The sequence below is a fragment of the Procambarus clarkii genome, chromosome 36 (assembly GCF_040958095.1).
Source record: "Procambarus clarkii isolate CNS0578487 chromosome 36, FALCON_Pclarkii_2.0, whole genome shotgun sequence".
Classification (NCBI taxonomy): Eukaryota; Metazoa; Arthropoda; class Malacostraca; order Decapoda; family Cambaridae; genus Procambarus; species Procambarus clarkii.
Genome location: NC_091185.1, coordinates 29,415,300 through 29,436,045, shown reverse-complemented (window position 1 = coordinate 29,436,045; position 20,746 = coordinate 29,415,300). Strand labels below are relative to the sequence as shown.

Genomic DNA, 20,746 nt, shown 5'->3' with positions numbered 1-20,746 from the left:
ATCGCCGCTACCACAGCCGCCACCGCCACCGCCATCGCCGCTACCACAGCCGCCACCGCCACCGCCGCCACGGTATAGCCAGCGTCAGGGTCTTGACACACACGGAACAAGCAGTCAGGCGCTGCTGATACTTACGTGACACTCACCATGTGTTAGAGATTCAGCTTCTAGGAGCAAACAGTTCCAAGTAGCACGGGCTATGGTGAGCCCGTAGTGGACTTACCTGGCACAGGAGCGGGGCAAGTAGCACGGGCTATGGTGAGCCCGTAGTGGACTTACCTGGCACAGGAGCGGGGCAAGTAGCACGGGTTATGGTGAGCCCGTAGTGGACTTACCTGGCACAGGAGCGGGGCAAGTAGCACGGGCTATGGTGAGCCCGTAGTGGACTTACCAGGCACAGGAGCGGGGCAAGTAGCACGGGCTATGGCGAGCCCGTAGTGGACTTACCTGGCACAGGAGCGGGGCAAGTAGCACGGGCTATGGTGAGCCCGTAGTGGACTTACCTGGCACAGGAGCGGGGCAAGTAGCACGGGCTATGGTGAGCCCGTAGTGGACTTACCTGGCACAGGAGCGGGGCAAGTAGCACGGGCTATGGTGAGCCCGTAGTGGACTTACCTGGCACAGGAGCGGGGGACACTCGCCAGAAAATAGTCGATCATAGGGGATACTCTGTCTCTCTCGCTTCACCCCATTCCACCCCTCTTCTTTTCCCCCTCTTCCCCTCTCCCTCTCTCTCTCCCTCTTCTCTCCCCTCTCACCCCAATATCCCAACCCTCTCTCCTCTCCCCTCTCCAGTCTCGAGCAGACATTTCCATTTACTTATATATAGTAAATCATGAACATTCGCAGGTATTTTTTATTTATTATTAACACATTTATGTACATTTGTGAAGCTGCCCTAGGCTATATGAAGGGGAGTACAGTGTGTGTCAAGAACTAGCTGCCCTAGACTATATGAAGGGGGAGTACAGTGTGTGTCAAGAACTAGCTGCCCTAGGCTATATGAAGGAGAGTACAGAGTGTGTCAAGAACTAGCTGCTCTAGACTATATGAAGGGGAGTACAGTGTGTGTCAAGAACTAGCTGCCCTAGGCTATATGAAGGGGAGTACAGTGTGTGTCAAGAACTAGCTGCCCTAGGCTATATGAAGGAGAGTACAGAGTGTGTCAAGAACTAGCTGCTCTAGACTATATGAAGGGGAGTACAGTGTGTGTCAAGAACTAGCTGCTCTAGACTATATGAAGGGGAGTACAGAGTGTGTCAAGAACTAGCTGCTCTAGACTATATGAAGGGGAGTACAGTGTGTGTCAAGAACTAGCTGCTCTAGACTATATGAAGGGGAGTACAGTGTGTGTCAAGAACTAGCTGCTCTAGACTATATGAAGGGGAGTACAGAGTGTGTCAAGAACTAGCTGCTCTAGACTATATGAAGGGGAGTACAGTGTGTGTCAAGAACTAGCTGCCCTAGACTATATGAAGGGGAGTACAGTGTGTGTCAAGAACTAGCTGCCCTAGGCTATATGAAGGGGAGTACAGTGTGTGTCAAGAACTAGCTGCCCTAGACTATATGAAGGGGAGTACAGTGTGTGTCAAGAACTAGCTGCCCTAGGCTATATGAAGGGGAGTACAGTGTGTGTCAAGAACTAGCTGCCCTAGACTATATGAAGGAGAGTACAGTGTGTGTCAAGAACTAGCTGCCCTAGGCTATATGAAGGGGAGTACAGTGTGTGTCAAGAACTAACTGCCCTAGGCTATATGAAGGGGAGTACAGTGTGTGTCAAGAACTAGCTGCCCTAGGCTATATGAAGGGGAGTACAGTGTGTGTCAAGAACTAGCTGCCCTAGACTATATGAAGGGGAGTACAGTGTGTGTCAAGAACTAGCTGCCCTAGGCTATATGAAGGGGAGTACAGTGTGTGTCAAGAACTAGCTGCCCTAGACTATATGAAGGGGAGTACAGTGTGTGTCAAGAACTAGCTGCCCTAGGCTATATGAAGGGGAGTACAGTGTGTGTCAAGAACTAGCTGCTCTAGGCTATATGAAGGGGAGTACAGTGCGTGTCAAGAACTAGCTGCCCTAGACTACATGAAGGGGAGTACAGTGTGTGTCAAGAACTAGCTGCCCTAGACTATATGAAGGGGAGTACAGTGTGTGTCAAGAACTAGCTGCCCTAGACTATATGAAGGGGAGTACAGTGTGTGTCAAGAACTAGCTGCCCTAGACTATATGAAGGGGAGTACAGTGTGTGTCAAGAACTAGCTGCCCTAGACTATATGAAGGGGAGTACAGTGTGTGTCAAGAACTAGCTGCCCTAGACTATATGAAGGGGAGTACAGTGTGTGTCAAGAACTAGCTGCCCTAGACTATATGAAGGGGAGTACAGTGTGTGTCAAGAACTAGCTGCCCTAGACTATATGAAGGGGAGTACAGTGTGTGTCAAGAACTAGCTGCCCTAGACTATATGAAGGGGAGTACAGTGTGTGTCAAGAACTAGCTGCCCTAGACTATATGAAGGGGAGTACAGTGCGTGTCAAGAACTAGCTGCCCTAGACTATATGAAGGGGAGTACAGTGTGTGTCAAGAACTAGCTGCCCTAGACTATATGAAGGGGAGTACAGTGTGTGTCAAGAACTAGCTGCCCTAGACTATATGAAGGAGAGTACAGTGCGTGTCAAGAACTAGCTGCCCTAGACTATATGAAGGGGAGTACAGTGTGTGTCAAGAACTAGCTGCCCTAGACTATATGAGAGGGAGTACAGTGTGTGTCAAGAACTAGCTGCCCTATACTATATGAGAGGGAGTACAGTGTGTGTCAAGAACTAGCTGCCCTAGACTATATGAAGGGGAGTACAGAGTGTGTCAAGAACTAGCTGCCCTAGACTATATGAGAGGGAGTACAGTGTGTGTCAAGAACTAGCTGCCCTAGACTATATGAAGGGGAGTACAGTGTGTGTCAAGAACTAGCTGCCCTAGACTATATGAGAGGGAGTACAGTGTGTGTCAAGAACTAGCTGCCCTATACTATATGAGAGGGAGTACAGTGTGTGTCAAGAACTAGCTGCCCTATACTATATGAGAGGGAGTACAGTGTGTGTCAAGAACTAGCTGCCCTATACTATATGAGAGGGAGTACAGTGTGTGTCAAGAACTAGCTGCCCTATACTATATGAGAGGGAGTACAGTGTGTGTCAAGAACTAGCTGCCCTATACTATATGAGAGGGAGTACAGTGTGTGTCAAGAACTAGCTGCCCTAGACTATATGAAGGGGAGTACAGAGTGTGTCAAGAACTAGCTGCCCTAGACTATATGAAGGGGAGTACAGTGTGTGTCAAGAACTAGCTGCCCTAGGCTATATGAGAGGGAGTACAGTGTGTGTCAAGAACTAGCTGCCCTAGACTATATGAGAGGGAGTACAGTGTGTATCAAGAACTAGCTGCCCTAGGCTATATGAGAGGGAGTACAGTGTGTGTCAAGAACTAGCTGCCCTAGACTATATGAGAGGGAGTACAGTGTGTCAAGAACTAGCTGCCCTAGACTATATGAGAGGGAGTACAGTGTGTGTCAAGAACTAGCTGCCCTAGACTATATGAGAGGGAGTACAGTGTGTGTCAAGAACTAGCTGCCCTAGACTATATGAGAGGGAGGACAGTGTGTGTCAAGAACTAGCTGCCCTAGACTATATGAGAGGGAGTACAGTGTGTGTCAAGAACTAGCTGCCCTAGACTATATGAGAGGGAGTACAGTGTGTGTCAAGAACTAGCTGCCCTAGACTATATGAGAGGGAGGACAGTGTGTGTCAAGAACTAGCTGCCCTAGACTATATGAGAGGGAGTACAGTGTGTGTCAAGAACTAGCTGCCCTAGACTATATGAAGGGGAGTACAGTGTGTGTCAAGAACTAGCTGCCCTAGACTATATGAAGGGGAGTACAGTGTGTGTCAAGAACTAGCTGCCATAGACTATATGAGAGGGAGTACAGTGTGTGTCAAGAACTAGCTGCCCTAGACTATATGAAGGGGAGTACAGTGTGTGTCAAGAACTAGCTGCCCTAGACTATATGAAAGGGAAGTACAGTGTGTGTCAAGAACTAGCTGCCCTAGACTATATGAAAGGGAAGTACAGTGTGTGTCAAGAACTAGCTGTCCTAGACTAAATGAAGGGAAGTACAGTGTGTGTCAAGAACTAGCTGCCCTAGACTATATGAAAGGGAAGTACAGTGTGTGTCAAGAACTAGCTGTCCTAGACGAAATGAAGGGAAGTACAGTGTGTGTCAAGAACTAGCTGCCCTAGACTATATGAAAGGGAAGTACAGTGTGTGTCAAGAACTAGCTGCCCTAGACTATATGAAAGGGAAGTACAGTGTGTGTCAAGAACTAGCTACGTGATGCTAAAAATCCCCATCACACAGGATGGTTAGTCATATAGGGCCATGTGATCAGTAGTCAGCACTGGTCAATTAAGAAGCATTATGAGGATATCATCAAGAACACGAGAAGTAATAAGGTAGCAGTGATACTAAAAGTCCCCATCTCGCAAGATAAGTCAGTGGCTGGAGTACCTGCAACTCTACGGACAACACGCGCCAGATTTAACTTCTGATTTCATGAAAATAATTACATGGGTTGCTTGGGTTAAAAGCTATATTTCTTAAAAGAATTTAACTTAGGTTTACCCCGACCAGCTTCTGTTCGTACCCCAGACCATTTCCGCTGTACCGTAGACCATTTCCGTTGTACCGTAGACCATTTCCGTTGTACCGTAGACCATTTCCGTTGCAAATTTGGCTGAGACCTCGAGCGTCTAATCCTTCAATTTTGCATTGAAACAATCTCTCGTATTGGTGCAAATCTGTGTTACACTATTGCAGTGAATCACTTCTTGTACTGCAGTTCACTGTGCTTTCCCAGGAAATTCAGGTTTGCAAGGGTGAAGGAAGCAGTTTAGTGTGCATGTGCTGCTTGTGGGGGTCCAGGGGAGCTTGTGGGGGTCCAGGGGAGCTTGTGGGGGTCCAGGGGAGCTTGTGGGGGTCCAGGGGAGCTTGTGGGGGTCCAGGGGAGCTTGTGGGGGTCCAGGGGAGCTTGTGGGGGTCCAGGGGAGCTTGTGGGGGTCCAGGGGAGCTTGTGGGGGTCCAGGGGAGCTTGTGGGGGTCCAGGGGAGCTTGTGGGGGTCCAGGGGAGCTTGTGGGGGTCCAGGGGAGCTTGTACAACATGGTTTGGTTTGGTTTAGAGAATGACATCAGTTATGATACTAAATGAAAGAATAATTGCGATGGGAAGATTTTAATGGCAAAGTAAGAACAAGTGAATATGACAATGATTGGCATAAAATATATTCAAAGTAAAATTTACAATAGCTATTCAACGAAAGAGTTATGTATAACAGATACGAATTTTATATAACAGGTTATACATAAGCATACACGGAACAGGTTAAATGGTGTGTATACGATAAGAATTAGCTGTAAATGTGATCGACTTGGGTCGAAGTCGAAATGATTGAAAGATTGACTTGAGAATGGTCCAGAACGGACCGAAACGTCGTCGTCCCTTCACCTTCTAGTGTGTGGTCTAGTCAACATAGCAGTAAATGGATAACGGGACCTCACAGGGACCCGAGGAGTAAGAAAATAAGTGCTGAGACGATGAGAGAAATACAGCTGGTTGAGGAAGATGATACGAAACATTTGATAGTCAACTTGGAGCCATGGACAATTCCCAAGTGAATCTCAGCTTTACGTGGAATGCATGCATGAAATATTTGGTTGCTGTGATCAAGCAGGAACTTGCCTAATTTACCTAATTGTGCTTGCGGGGGTTGAGCTCAGGCTCTTTGGTCCCGCCTCTCAACCGTCAATCAACAGGTGTGTGCGGTCTGGCGCACACGGGTTCACGAATGAGGGGAACTGCCCGGTGGGCAGAAGAACACAAGTGGTAATATGAAGCAAAACTAATTTTATGGGGACAGTGAGCGACTGTGGGAAAAATGACACTAAATGCAAAGTGTGAATGAAATAAGAAATAAACTTTTTCTCGTGGATAGTTGTCATACAAACTGAACCTTGACATCCTCTTCACACACTGCTGGTGCTTGCCTACCCTTGAGGTCGAGTCCCTTTTTTTAAGGGATATTCCTGCGCGGGCCCTAAGCCTCTGGCTGGCCCACTGGGCGAGCCCTAAGCCTCTGGCTGGCCCACTGGGCGGTCTGGCTGGCCCACTGGGCAAGCCCTAAGCCTCTGGCTGCCCCACTGGGCGAGCCCTAAGCCTCTGGCTGGCCCACTGGGCGAGCCCTAAGCCTCTGGCTGGCCCACTGGGCGGGCCCTAAGCCTCTGGCTGGCTCACTGGGCGGGCCCTAAGCCTCTGGCTGGCCCACTAAGTGTTGCTCATTCAGTTTCACTCAGGCGCTGGATGATTATCTATGCCTGGTATGTTGGCTGCAATAAGATTATGTCGTAGGTGTTTAACAACTTCCTCTGCTCAGTTAATTATCAGTTGGAAGCACAGTCTGCCTCAGCTTCCTTTGATAATTACTTAGACTCGTAATAATGATATACACTTCTTGTTTATTGTATAATTAATATTACATTGTGATGAGCCTAATTATTCAATGTTCATTTTTAGTTAAAGTTATCTGTATGAAAACTTATTATCTCGTGATGTCCTCAGATAACAAGAAGTATCAGAATTTGCAGCATCCGAAGGGGATTAACGACCTAACAGACGAGCTGCAGCTAGACAAGTCCTTTGGGGCAAAAGGTAATGAATGTGTTCCAGAACCAGTTCTTGATATAACACAATGTGTTGTAACGCGCACATCCCTCGCTTGCTCCCACACTTGCCCCATCACCTTCCCCATCACCTTCCCCATCACCTGCTCCACCATCTCCCTCACCTGGTGTTCCACATAGGAAAATGTTGGTGAATCCATGTCTGTCTCTCCCACACAGGCGGTGATGACGGCGACTTCACTCCGCCGCCGCTTCTGGTACAGCGTCCGGGGCAGTTGCCGGAGCACATAGACCACGGCGGTGGCAATGGTGGCAGCGGTGGGATGTCCTGTCCGGCGGTGTTGCCAGTGGTGGCCGTCATGGTCTTCTTCCCTCTCCACCCGGCGCTCACAGTGTGAGAGTGGTTGCTAGGTCTCCTGATCTCGTCTGTGCGACTGTGGCGAAGGCTGTTAGGTCTCCTGGTCTCGTCTTTACGACTGTGGCGAAGGCTGTTAGGTCTTCTGGTCTCGTCTCTATGACTGTGGCGAAGGCTGTTAGGTCTTCTGGCCTCGTCTCTGCGACTGTGGCGAAGGCTGTTAGGTCTTCTGGTCTCGTCTCTATGACTGTGGCGAAGGCTGTTAGGTCTTCTGGCCTCGTCTCTGCGACTGTGGCGAAGGCTGTTAGGTCTTCTGGTCTCGTCTCTATGACTGTGGCGAAGGCTGTTAGGTCTCCTGGTCTCGTCTCTACAACTGTGGCGAAGGCTGTAACAGCCTTCGCCAAGCCAGGAGACCTTTACCAGGAGACCAGGCCTTTAGGCCAGGAGACCTAATTAGGTCTCCTGGCCTCGTCTCTACGACTGTTTCTATTTTAAGAAACAAATGCGAGACAAATTACCTTTTTCCTGATGTTATGTCTGAAAGGATTACCTCAAGGAAGTCTGCCAGCTGTGAGATACATCATCTGACACTTGTAAGTAGTTTGTTTTGACATTACAGGAATCTTTCCAGGATCAGCCACTGCTCCAGTTCCTGCATCAACCAGGGCAGCCACGGCTCCTGTAAAGGCAGGCGTAAATCGCCTTTCACAGATAAGAAAAGCGTGGGACTAAAATTAAGAAACCAGGTAATTTTGACCAACTTCCGATTTCTTCAAGATGCGGGTTGATGATCACCCTGATGAGTGAAGATACACTCAATGCAGGCGATGAGTCATAATAACGTGGCTGAAGTATGTTGACCAGACCACACACTAGAAGGTGAAGGGACGACGACGTTTCAGTCCGTCCTGGACCATTCTCAAGTCCGACCTGGACCATTTCTAGATACACTCAAGCAGGTATAGCTAGGGTATAGGTTCTTAAGTGTGTATCCTGATAATAGCTGTTTGAGTGTGAGGAGTGATGTGTATCATGCTACAGTCTGCCTGGCAGGATATAAACATGCTACTTATACAAATCCAAGTCAGTCACATTTTCTTGCTTGAGAAACATATAAACATCTCTACATGATATATTTATATGTATCTTATATAAAGATATATATATTAAAGAAAAAAAACTTTTCTTGAGAAATATATAGTCACTAAAAATGAGTTTGTGAACTAATGAGAATCATCGTCAGTGAGAAAGCCTAAAAAAACATACGCCTGTCAAATCGTGAGAACAAGGTCGCTGGTAAATGAGAAACATTATGTATATCAATACTTAGCAACGTTCGTTAACTGTTTCAAAGTTGCAGGAACTGTGAGACGAGTCGCCGGAAGGTGTAACTACCTCCTACCTTGAGGTGCTTCCGGGGCTTAGCGTCCCCGCGGCCCGGTCGTCGACCAGGCCTCCCTAGCACTAGACGTGGAACAGAGGGGAAAAATAATTCTCTTGTGTTTACATAAACGAATTTAATGTAAACAGAGAAAGGGATTTGGTAGTTTGAGGGTTGAGTGAGTTGTGTAAATGATTCGAGGTCTTGCGACAGGTCTTAGTGACGTCTCAAAAGACCTAAACTACGTCTTTTGACGTTGAAAAGGACGTAGATATGACGTATGTATTTTTAACGTCAAAAAGACGTCAAAAATGTGTATTTCTTAGTCTTAAGGTTTTGGTGAGTGGAGATTATTATGGATAATCAGATTCACCTGTGTTTTGCTCAAGTGGTGTGCGTCTGTCAGTCAAGGGGCCCGTGTTGACAGGCAGGTGCCCACATCTGTCAGTCTATGAACCCGTGTTGACAGGCAGGTGCCCACATCTGTCAGTCAAGGAACCCGTGTTGACAGACAGGTGCCCACATCTGTCAGCCAAGCGATTTCAAACTACACAGAGCCCAATAAACATTACACTGAGGCTCTGGGCCAGACCAAGCCCCCTAAGTCATTTATAAACTATTCACTATAAACAAACTGAAGGGACTTAATATTTTAAATACATAAAACAAATACAATTCCGCTTCTTAGGTAGAATACAAAGAGGCTTCTCTTCTTATTAAGCTGGACTAGAGTTGGGGGCCTCCCTTGTGTCCCTGTTGATGTAAATAAGGTGATTGAGCACGTCTTAATGTCTAAGATATATTACCGTAACGAAGTCTTTACATCCTGTTAAGCAGTCCTTTGTCTCGTCTTGGAGTTGTTGTGTCAACCTTTCACGTTAGTTTGAATAAATGGAATGGAAATCATAGACGTGTTTTTATTACAACCTTAGTTGATAGTGAATGGATATCTGGCATGTTTTGGATCACATATACGAAATTTTGTGGGTATTTGTGGGTGCGGATTTTGGTCACATTGGCAATGATTAGTGTTGTTTAAAGGTGGTGATGACTAGAATGTAGTTATCATGAGGGTTACCTTGAGATGATATCGTGGCTTAGGGTCCCCGCGGCCCGGTCCTCGACCAGGCCTCCTTTTTTGTTACACACCCCCAGGAAGCAGCCCGTAGCAGCTGTCTAACTCCCAGGTACCTATTTACTGCTACGTAACAGGTACATCAGGGTGAAAGAAACTCTGCCCATTTGTTTCCGCCTCCACCGGGGATCGAACCCGGAACCTCAAGACTACGAATCCGAAACGCTGTCCACTCAGGCCCCTGATAGGCACCATCGGCTTCCCAGCACCTTGCCCAACCACTTGGGCTGGACGGTAGAGCGACGGTCTCGCTTCATGCAGGTCGGCGTTCAATCCCCGACCGTCCAAGTGGTTGGGCCACCATTCCTTCCCCCCGTCCCATCCCAAATCCTTATCCTGACCCCTTCCAAGTGCTATATAGTCGTAATGGCTTGGCGCTTTCTCCTGATAGTTCCCTTCCCTCCCGTACGAAATATATTTAAACACACTTTTCTCGCTCATACATGACGCCCCGCTCCTGTGCCAGGTAAGTCTGCTACGGGATCACCATAGCCCGTGCTACTTGGAACTTGTTCCGAGTAGCTGAATCTATAACAACAACAACGCTCATACATACACGGGAGACATTTCCCGCCACGCAGGGTGCAGTCGCACCTCCACAGATCTCCAGTATCATCTATTGATACTGGTGATGGCTCAAAAAGGCCACCACTTACGGGCTATTCATGCCCGTGCCACCTTTTGAGTGGCTTCATCAATCAATCAATCGCTCATACATCAGTGACGTGTGTCAATGACAGTACGACTCGACCCCAACTGGCGGCCAGATACCTTGCCAATGAATTTTTTACAAGATAGAGGAATTGGGAAAATATACTGTGACTCCCAGAGTGCACTTCTGGCACTCCTGGCACTCCTGGCATTGATCCCACAGTGTGGTAACACCCAGAAAATAATCCGTGACTTTGGAATGAATGTTTTAAGAACATAATAACATAAGAATAAAAATAACTGCAGAGGGCCTATTGGCCCATACGAGGCAGCTCCTATCACCCAATCCCACTCATATACATGTCCAACCCACGCTTGAAACAATCGAGGGACCCCACCTCCACCACGTTACGCGATAATTGGTTCCACAAATCAACAACCCTGTTACCGAACCAGTATTTACCCAAGTCTCTATTTTTTTCACACTTTTTTAGCTGCTAAAGAAAATAGATTTGAGATTAGATTCCTTTGAGTACCATCACATGTTGCCATCTTAAAAAGCATGGTAATGTTGATGTGCTTGCAAAGACAGCCTATAGAAGACTAGAATTAGAAATTAATATGAGTGTTTCATTAACAATAATAAAGTGAATGCTGAGACGAGTGTCCAATGAAAATCTTACTAGCCTAACAAATTCACAAAGACCTGAAAGCAGTTGCATTAAACATTATGATCGTGAGGAGACATATATATGGGAGTGATAGAGCAAATAGAGATAGAATAATAGAGCAAGACTTCAGCCATGTGATGTTATAGTGGCCAGAATACACCTGAAATATTGACGTATCTGGCACCTTTCTCGAAATTCACATGTCGAATACACCCTGTGTAAACATTGTGGAGGTGTCGAATACACCATGTATATACTTTGTGCAGGTGTCGAATACACCATGTATAAACTTTGTGAAGGTGTCGAATACACCATGTATATACTTTGTAAAGGTGTCGAATACACCATGTATAAACTTTGTGAAGGTGTAGAATACACCATGTATATACTTTGTAAAGGTGTCGAATACACCATGTATAAACTTTGTGCAGGTGTCGAATACACCATGTATAAACTTTGTGCAGGTGTCGAATACACCATGTATAAACTTTGTGCAGGTGTCGAATACACCATGTATAAACTTTGTGAAAGAGAAAACATCCATTCCCTTCAACATTATATTGTATAATGTCCCGTATTGACTAACCTCCCCCCCCCCCTGGGCTGAGATATGCTGAACTCTATAAATACGACGGGCTCACCATAGCCCGTGCTACCTGGAACTTTGTTCCAGGTAGCGAATCTTTAACAACAACAACATCTGAAAATACTATCTGAATACTGGAACACTTGATATTCTGGACCTGTACCTGGGACTAAGGATACCTGATCAACCAGCTTGTGACACGTACGTCAGCCTCGTCCAACAGCCTGGTTGACCAGTCCAGCAACCAGGAGGCCTGGTTGTGGACCGGGCCGCGAGGACGTGGAGCCCCGAAATCATGGCAAGGTAAGGATATGTAATGCATTAGTTATGTGATTAACTAATTATGTAGTCAAAATTACCAATACGTAGTAATGGAGCCCTAATAAGCCACTTTTAGTACTATTTTTGTTATCTAGTCCGGAAAAAAATAAAGCCTAAATATTTTTAGGCCTACTGTCGCACGTATCTCTACGATATTAGGCTCCAGATAGCGTGAATTAAGCCTAGGATGGTTAGGTTTGGACTTGGCAACATAATTAAAAAAAAAACTTTTAAGGCTTGTTCAATTTGAATACAACAAAAGTTTACTTCTTTTGGTGGTCCATCACGACATAATTTGTACTTTCAAGCCCAGATCGTTACTAAAAATACTTTCAATTGTAGGGGATGGCCCGGATAGGATTTAATAGCCTGATCTTCTGAAAGCACCTTAATTGGCTTTTTGTGGTTGAGTGCTTAATAACACACTAGTTTCTACTTCAGTTATTTTACCCCTATCAAAGTAGGAGAGACGCAAAAATATATTCGTGTATATGTATATATGTATGTGTATGTGTAAACTAGTTAGAATTGTATTTCATTTTCGCAAACGCACATTAAATCACATTCTGAGTACTCAATAATCAATTGTACTATATGTAAAAGAACATATCTCAAACCCCTGATTATGTAGGACAGACGTATATGTATGTATGTATAGTGTGTGTGTGTATGTTAGTATAGTTAAAACACAACAATCACCTGTGGTAGAATGCTCAATAACTCATTGCACAATATGATGTCCAACAGATCTGGTCAAGCAATTACGTACTCTTCAAAAACGTGCAAGGAGTTTGTTTACCCATGTCTTCAACTTCTTCATGAACATCGATTGAACGGTTATGATACCTCTATCCAATGGGTGCCAGCGCATTGTGGTATTCTCCATAATGAACTAGTAGATCAACTAGCCAAAGCAATGCACAACACACCTCACATTACCCGTCATCCAATTCCCCATGTTGCACGTAAAGGAGCCTTCAAAAATACCATCACCCAAGATTTTGCGACGAAATGGAAAACGTCATGCTCACCTTTGTACTATGGGTCCATTAAAAAGAAATGGGAAACTTGGAAACATGTCAGATATAAAAGCAGAGAAATTGATATAGCGATGACCAGATTAAGGCTGGCCACCAAACTAGCAGCACACAGCTCTAAGTACAGAACAGACATCAACGAACTCTGTAGCCACTGTCAGGTGCCTGAAACAATCGAACACTATCTCCTACATTGCTTCCGACATTATAGTGCCAGAGTAAATTTCAAACAAGAACTTATCTCACTTAAAATACCCTTTACCATCGAGCATATATTAGGAGGCGGTGACCACTCGTTACAAGAAAAATACCAAATAGTCAAAGCACTGGCTAAATATCTCCAGTCGACCAACAAATTGGGTCACATCTGACCCGCGCCACATTTATACCTGGCGCCGCCAACAGCTAAACACAGAAAACAACTGCCTCGTCGCAGCACCAAGGATCAGCTGACGCCATAAACACAACACACCGCCCTACGGTGCGGCAAGTCTCTCTCTAACATCCACCTCTGTTTTAGTCGCCGCTCCTCCACCTACAGCACAACGCAACAAGCACTTTTGAAACTCTTATCATCTTCAACATAAACGCCTCTACCAACATCTGTACTGGTGCAGTCATCGGGAGGACAAACCCTTCATGCAAACTGCACCTACTATCAAGAAGAAGAAGAAGATCTCAACCCTGTCCATGGAGGACACAATAAAAACAGTATATATATATATCCTGGTTACCATTGTAAATAAATGGATCTGTGGTAGAATGTAAACTATAAACACTAATTCCTATCTTCTCCCTGCCGCCTGTGTCTCCTCCCCTACTGGCCTCTCCTCTCCTACACCTGCCTCTCCTACACTTGCCTCTCCTACACCTGCCTCTCCTCCCCACATCCACCCTCCCTGCACCTTGGCCCTGACCTCAGAAGCAACAGACACACAGATGGCGCCGTTCGTCAGAAGAGGGCAGCAAACTGTGACATCAATTGGAAAATATTAGGCTTCTGACCACCCGCCTGAGGCCTGTGGTATGGACCTCTCCAGCTGTACTGCTGTGCGGGCCGCACCTGATGCTGCTGTTTATTATTCCTGCTGTTACAGCTGCTGGTGCTGCTGGTGCTGCTGTTAATACTGTTTCTTCCTGCGCAGCTTAAGATAGCATCATGTCGGTGTTATGCACTAGGCTAATACTACTACTATTTCACTTCCTGTTGCTTAAGATGGCACGATGAATGAGAGAAACCTCACCTTACTTTACCTTGCGATGATTCCAGGGGTCAAGGTCCAGGCGGCCCGGTCTCTGACCAGACCTCCTGGCTGGTGGACGCGGCTGCTCGCAGCCTGACGCATGAATCGCAGCCTGGTTGATCAGGTATCCTATGGAGGTGTTTATCAAGTTCTCTCTTGAACACTGTGAGGGGTCGGTCAGTTGTCCCTTATGTGTAGTGGAAGCGTGTTGAACAGTCTCGGGCCTCTGATGTTGATAGTTCTGTCTTGAACACTGTGAGGGGTCGGCCAGTTATGCCCCTTATGTGTAGTGGAAGCGTGTTGAACAGTCTCGGGCCTCTGATGTTGATAGTTCTCTCTTGAACACTGTGAGGGGTCGGCCAGTTATGCCCCTTATGTGTAGTGGAAGCGTGTTGAACAGTCTCGGGCCTCTGATGTTGATAGTTCTCTCTTGAACACTGTGAGGGGTCGGCCAGTTATGCTCCTTATGTGTAGTGGAAGCGTGTTGAACAGTCTCGGGCCTCTGATGTTGATAGTTCTCTCTTGAACACTGTGAGGGGTCGGCCAGTTATGTCCCTTATGTGTAGTGGAAGCGTGTTGAACAGTCTCGGGCCTCTGATGTTGATAGTTCTCTCTTGAACACTGTGAGGGATCGGCTAGTTATGCCCCTTATGTGTAGTGGAAGCGTGTTGAACAGTCTCGGGCCTCTGATGTTGATAGTTCTCTCTTGAACACTGTGAGGGATCGGCTAGTTATGCCCCTTATGTGTAGTGGAAGCGTGTTGAACAGTCTCGGGCCTCTGATGTTGATAGTTCTCTCTTGAACACTGTGAGGGGTCGGCCAGTTATGCCCCTTATGTGTAGTGGAAGCGTGTTGAACAGTCTCGGGCCTCTGATGTTGATAGTTCTCTCTTGAACACTGTGAGGGGTCGGCCAGTTATGCTCCTTATGTGTAGTGGAAGCGTGTTGAACAGTCTCGGGCCTCTGATGTTGATAGTTCTCTCTTGAACACTGTGAGGGGTCGGCCAGTTATGTCCCTTATGTGTAGTGGAAGCGTGTTGAACAGTATCGGGCCTCTGATGTTGATAGTTCTCTCTTGAACACTGTGAGGGATCGGCTAGTTATGCCCCTTATGTGTAGTGGAAGCGTGTTGAACAGTCTCGGGCCTCTGATGTTGATAGTTCTCTCTTGAACACTGTGAGGGGTCGGCCAGTTATGCCCCTTATGTGTAGTGGAAGCGTGTTGAACAGTCTCGGGCCTCTGATGTTGATAGTTCTCTCTTGAACACTGTGAGGGGTCGGCTAGTTATGCCCCTTATGTGTAGTGGAAGCGTGTTAAACAGTCTCAAGCCTCTGATATTGACAGAGTTCTCTCAGAGCTCCGAGAAGAACTTTGAAGAGAAGACCCAGTCCTGGGACCAGAGGGGGGGGGGAGACCCAGGACTGTAGTGCTGGGACCAGAGGAGAAGACCCAACACGATAATACTAGGAGTTCTCTTGCCAAAACTAAGGAACAGGAAGAGGAGTCATGTGAAGAGAGGAACCAATATAATGTAAAGACATAGGGGGAGGGAGGAAGGCAAAGTAGATGACTAGGAGGAACAAGAAGAGGAGAAGAGGAAGAGGAAGAGATCAAAGGGCAGGCAGGAGAGGGCCAGAGGTAGGGTAAAGAAATTATGACCAGGCGATCACTCGATATAATCCAGACTAAAGCACGAGAGGGCTTGGAATATTTTACATTATAGAAGATATAGTAATCCATAGAGTGATATAGCAAGTAATACGAAAACTGATATAGATGATATAGTCAGTAATTGTGCACTGCACAATTCCCCAAGTATTATATGGATTTTGTCCGATTCCTGGACGACAAATAGGGAGTTATGCAATTCTTGCTTCACAGGACCATGGTCGTGGAGGACCGCATGAATTATACAGCAGTTTATTATGTATCTGACGATTTGCTGCCTGTCCAATCCTGTTGTGCAGTCTCGAGTCTGGGTCAAGAGCGGTCCTTTCGTACACGCGATGTGCTCCAAAGTACAAATATTCAAAAAAAATCAATTCAATTCAAATATTTATTCAGATAAAAGTATATACGTACTTTTATACATACAAACATAATGGGGGCCGACGAGCACGTTCCTGTGTAAGGAATTGCGTGTTTCAAATTCAAATTCAATTTTTTTATTCAGGTACAAATACATACATAGATGAAGAGTTACAAACATAATGTTAGATGTATAGATAGAGCTAGTACATACAATATCTAAAGTCACTAATACTCACAGCGTTTTTGGCAAAAAATATGTCATGATGTACCTCCAGAAAGGAATCTTTTTGCATTATTGAATTTGGACCAACCTTGGACTTTTGTGTTGTTGAATGTGTTCAAGATCAAAAACATAGTACAAGTATTGACGTACTAAGCAATTAGACAGTAGAAATTTGTACTATTCACTTTATAGTCCGAAAATTAATGAAGCTAATAAACAAACTTAAATATTCCTAGGCCTAGTATAGCACACATATGTACTGAATTAGGCCTCAGATACCATGTATTAGGCCTCAGCTACCATGTATTAGGCCTCAGCTACCATGTATTAGGCCTCAGATACCATGTATTAGGCCTCAGCTACCATATATTAGGCCTCAGATACCATGTATTAGGCCTCAGATACCATGTATTAGGCCTAGTAAGGTTAGGATAGGCTGCCTTTACAACATAAGTAGAAAATAGTTTTCCAATTTGTCCAAATTCAACAGTACCGATTTCTACTTTCTAATTGCGTTGTACGTCGGTATATGTACTATGGTCCTCATCATTTCATTGTTACAACGAGACTGTTGCAGTTTGCAGAAAAGTTCCTGCCTTTTTTCTGTTGAGACACATTGATAAAGACACCATTTGTCTGAGCCGCATCAGAGCTGTCAAGTTCCTTCTTTTTCCAGTAACTATTTAACACAAACTCTCCTGGGGCCAGATTCACGAAGCAGATACGCAAGGGCTTACGAACGTGTACATCTTTCTTCAATCTTTGACGGCTTTGGTTACATTTATTAAACAGTTTACAAGCTTGAAAACTTTGCCAATCAACTGTTGTTATTGTTATAAACAGCCTCCTGGTGCTTCGGAGCTCATTAACTGTTTAATAATTGTAAATAAAGCCGCCAAAGATTGAGAAAAGATTTACAGGTTCGTAAGTGCTTGCGTAAATGCTTCGTGAATCCTGATGTATGAACCTCACGAATGTTTTCCTTCCAATTCTATAAGCTGCTGAAATATCAGTTTGTTTGAAGGTAAGACCCATGCAGCTTTCCCTAAGGCTTGCCTATCACAATGTACAGTTTTCCCCTACAGATCCTGCAGGAAATATAGATGAAAACGCCACCACTGAGTCTCGTAATTTGTGGTGCTCGAGCTCATAGTGAACATGGGTGGAGTGGGGGGTAGAAATAGCCTAAGCTACTCTATCCCTTTGAGATGTATTTCTAGCTTATCTCAATAAACATACTTGAACTTGAACTTGGATTGAATGGGTGGAGTTCAGCTAGTTTTCAACACTTGTAATCATTTCCTGTTGTTTACTTGTGGCTTCCTGAAACGGTTCCAGTCGCGTTGAATCAATCGCTCGACTGCAGATGATGACGAAGATTGAGAAGGATTCAAGCCTCACCATTCGTCTTGAATCACATTGTCAATGATTCCGAGGACCAGGGTGGAAGGAGGGAGTATTGAAGGGTAAAAGGAGGAGGAAAGGAGTATTAAAAGATGAGACGAGGAGAATAGTAGGTAGGAAAGAGTATTGAAGGGTAGGAAGGGAGGGCAGTAGTGAATGGTAGGAGGAGGAGATGAACTAAACGACAGCAAGATGATATATGCAGGTGGAACTGCTATAGTTGCGTCACATTACCGCCAGGCCGAGGCCAGTAATCTCACAGAGGCATTCCTGTCCGCCGCTGACCTATTGCTTCAAGAGGCAACCATGCGGAGGGCAGCCATGTTGGTGGGCAGCCACGCGGAGGTCCCACGGCCTCACACCGCCAGATGTCACTTACACGTCCAGGTTAAAACTCTCGTCGCAAGCGAACAAAGGCTTTAGGAATTGAATATATTAATGTTGCTTCAGCGTCGTACCACGATGTTCGGGTCATGGTGAGGACTTGACATAGATATTATATATATAATATATATATAATATATATAATATATATATAATATATAATATAATATATATATATATATATATATATATATATATATATATATATATATATATATATATATATATATATATATATATATATATATATATATATGATGGGGAGAGGGAAGGAAGGGAATTATCAGGAGAAAGCGCCAGGCCATTTTGACCATATAGCACTGGGAAAGGTGTCAGGATAAGAATTTGGGATGGGACGGGAGGAAGGAATGGTGCCTAACCACTTGGACGGTCGGGGATTGAACGCCGACCTGCATGAAGGAAGACGTCGCTCTACCGTCCACCCCAAGTGGCGGGGAGAGCAGAGAGGGCTGGAGTGGCTCTGTGTTCTGTAGCAAGACTTGTAGCATCTGGTGTGAAAGATGGAACTCGACTGACTGATGCTGGTTCTTAATATTATTGTCCACTTCACCTGCTGACCTGTATGTTATTGGTTCTTGGTAGACTGATCATCATTTGGTCTGTTGGGAATCTTTGCTGGTTCCTGCATGAACGCCTTGGGGACATGATTGATTGTTTATGAAGATTAAGCCACCCAAAAGGTGGCACGGGCATGAATAGCCCGTAAGTGGTGGCCCTTTTCAGCCATTACCAGTATCAAGAGCTGATACTGGAGATCTATGGAGGTGCGACTGCACCCTGCGTGACGGGAGATGTCTCCCGTGTTGGGAGACATGCATTAACGTAATTACATATATCTTTAATGTTTAGTGACTAAATTGCAGGTGTCATTAGCGATTATGGGGATTGTTGGGAACCTTTAAGTAGTTACAATAGACTTTCTACGAACGTGGAATAGTTTAGGGAAAAAATGAAGTAGCTCCCACATTGGCGATAATTAATCATGCTTGCTACCTGAGACTACCACGGGAGACATCTCCCGCCACGCAGGGTGCAGTCGCACCTCCACAGATCTCCAGTATCATCTCTTGATACTGGTGATGGCTCAAAAGGGCCACCACTTTCGGGCTATTACGGGCCACCACTTACGGGCTTCCTGGACCATTCTCGAATCAATTGTACATTCTCACAATCGACTTGAGAATGGTCCAGAACGGACCGAAACGTCGTCGTCCCTTCACTTTCTAGTGTGTGGTCTGGTCAACAAATTTCAGCCACGTTATTGTGACTCCTCGTCTGCAGGTGTTTGTTTGCTACGTCAGTATTGGTACACAACTGGTCGGGTTCTGGTTACACGCGGACACGAGGCGATTCGACTAAACTCATTTTCTGTTTTAAATCTGGATGTATTGTTATGCTAGGCTGTATTAGGCTATGTTATTAAAGTTAGGCTTCATTGGGCTCGGTTGGATTAGATTGGTTTGATGTGGGTTACGTTAGGTTGGGTTGAGCTATGTTAGTCAGGTTTCAAAATTCAAAATTCCACTACGCCACGGAGCAGTCTCTGTGGCGCAGTGGTAAAGCACGTGCCCGGCTCTTCGCCAGCCCTTTGATCCTGGCCGGGAAGGACTGACCGGACGACACTCCTTAACTGTTCACCCGACAGAGAATAGGTTGTTAAACGATTTGGCGGGTCATACTCCGGGATAAACATTAGGATTAAGGACCTACCTGAAACGCTATGCATGCTATAGTGGCTTTACAAGAATTTAAAAACTGGCTTTACAAGAATTTAAAAACTTTTTATATATAAATAAAAAAAAAAATCCGCCGACGAATCTTCTTGTGTGCGATGAGACTTAATTGTATCTGGCAGAATTAAAATCTTAACTTAAATAATTCGTTTGTTAGACAATATATGATATTCAGATCTATAAATTACTTTAGAAAGGCCTATAATGCATATAAATATTAATTTACACAATCCTGGCGCTATACGCTAGGAATTTCAATACGTTGTTCAAATAATTTTAGGCAGGGAGTCTCTGGGTCGGTTGGTCGCTACGGGCTCATCGACGACGACCCGGTCAGTCGCCAGGAAACAGCCGTGGCGTGAGCATCGTCGGTCCCGTGTAGGTAAGGCTGATCTTTTTTTTTTTTTTTTTTTTTTTTTTTTTTTTAAATATATATGAGCAGTTGGGAGGTATGCATGAATATATAGTCTACCTCCACCTACAATGCTTAATGCATTATACATTTGTTCGCTATTATAGCATTGAGTTTTGTTATGTGTCCGAGGGTCATTGTTTCCCGATTTTTTTTTCATCCGGGTTGTGTAGTATTCAAATGTTTGTATTCCACTAATGCTAAATAGTCTGTCGTCTCTCGGATATTGTGGAAGATTTTTGAGGATCATGATTTGCCAACATTATATGGGTAGGATATTATGTAGAATACACTTCCCCAGTGTTAAACTACCCCGTCGTCAGGCTAGGCTCGTTAACGCGACGGTCGTCTCCCCCACATCCCAAGACGCATTTATTATCGACTTTCATGTACTGTGTATTAAAAAGTTTTTATCGTGTATAAATTAATTATATAT

General features: G+C 45.2%; 2 protein-coding genes across 2 annotated transcripts in view; both read left to right on the top strand.

Moving 5' to 3' along the window:
* Positions 1-9,357, top strand: part of LOC123756252 (neurotrimin) — an 82,575-nt gene extending 73,218 nt beyond the window's left edge. The window contains exons 11-12 of the mRNA XM_069336605.1: positions 6,661-6,750; positions 6,942-9,357. Coding sequence (XP_069192706.1) covers positions 6,661-6,750; positions 6,942-7,120 — 269 coding nt within the window. The 3' untranslated portion in view covers positions 7,121-9,357. The remainder of the gene's footprint in view (positions 1-6,660; positions 6,751-6,941) is intronic.
* Positions 9,358-20,234: 10,877 nt separating this feature from the next.
* The window catches only part of LOC123756167 (inactive hydroxysteroid dehydrogenase-like protein 1), a 31,342-nt gene continuing 30,830 nt past the window's right edge, over positions 20,235-20,746 (top strand). The window contains exon 1 of the mRNA XM_069336602.1: positions 20,235-20,280. The gene's annotated coding sequence lies outside the window, so the exon portion shown is untranslated. The remainder of the gene's footprint in view (positions 20,281-20,746) is intronic.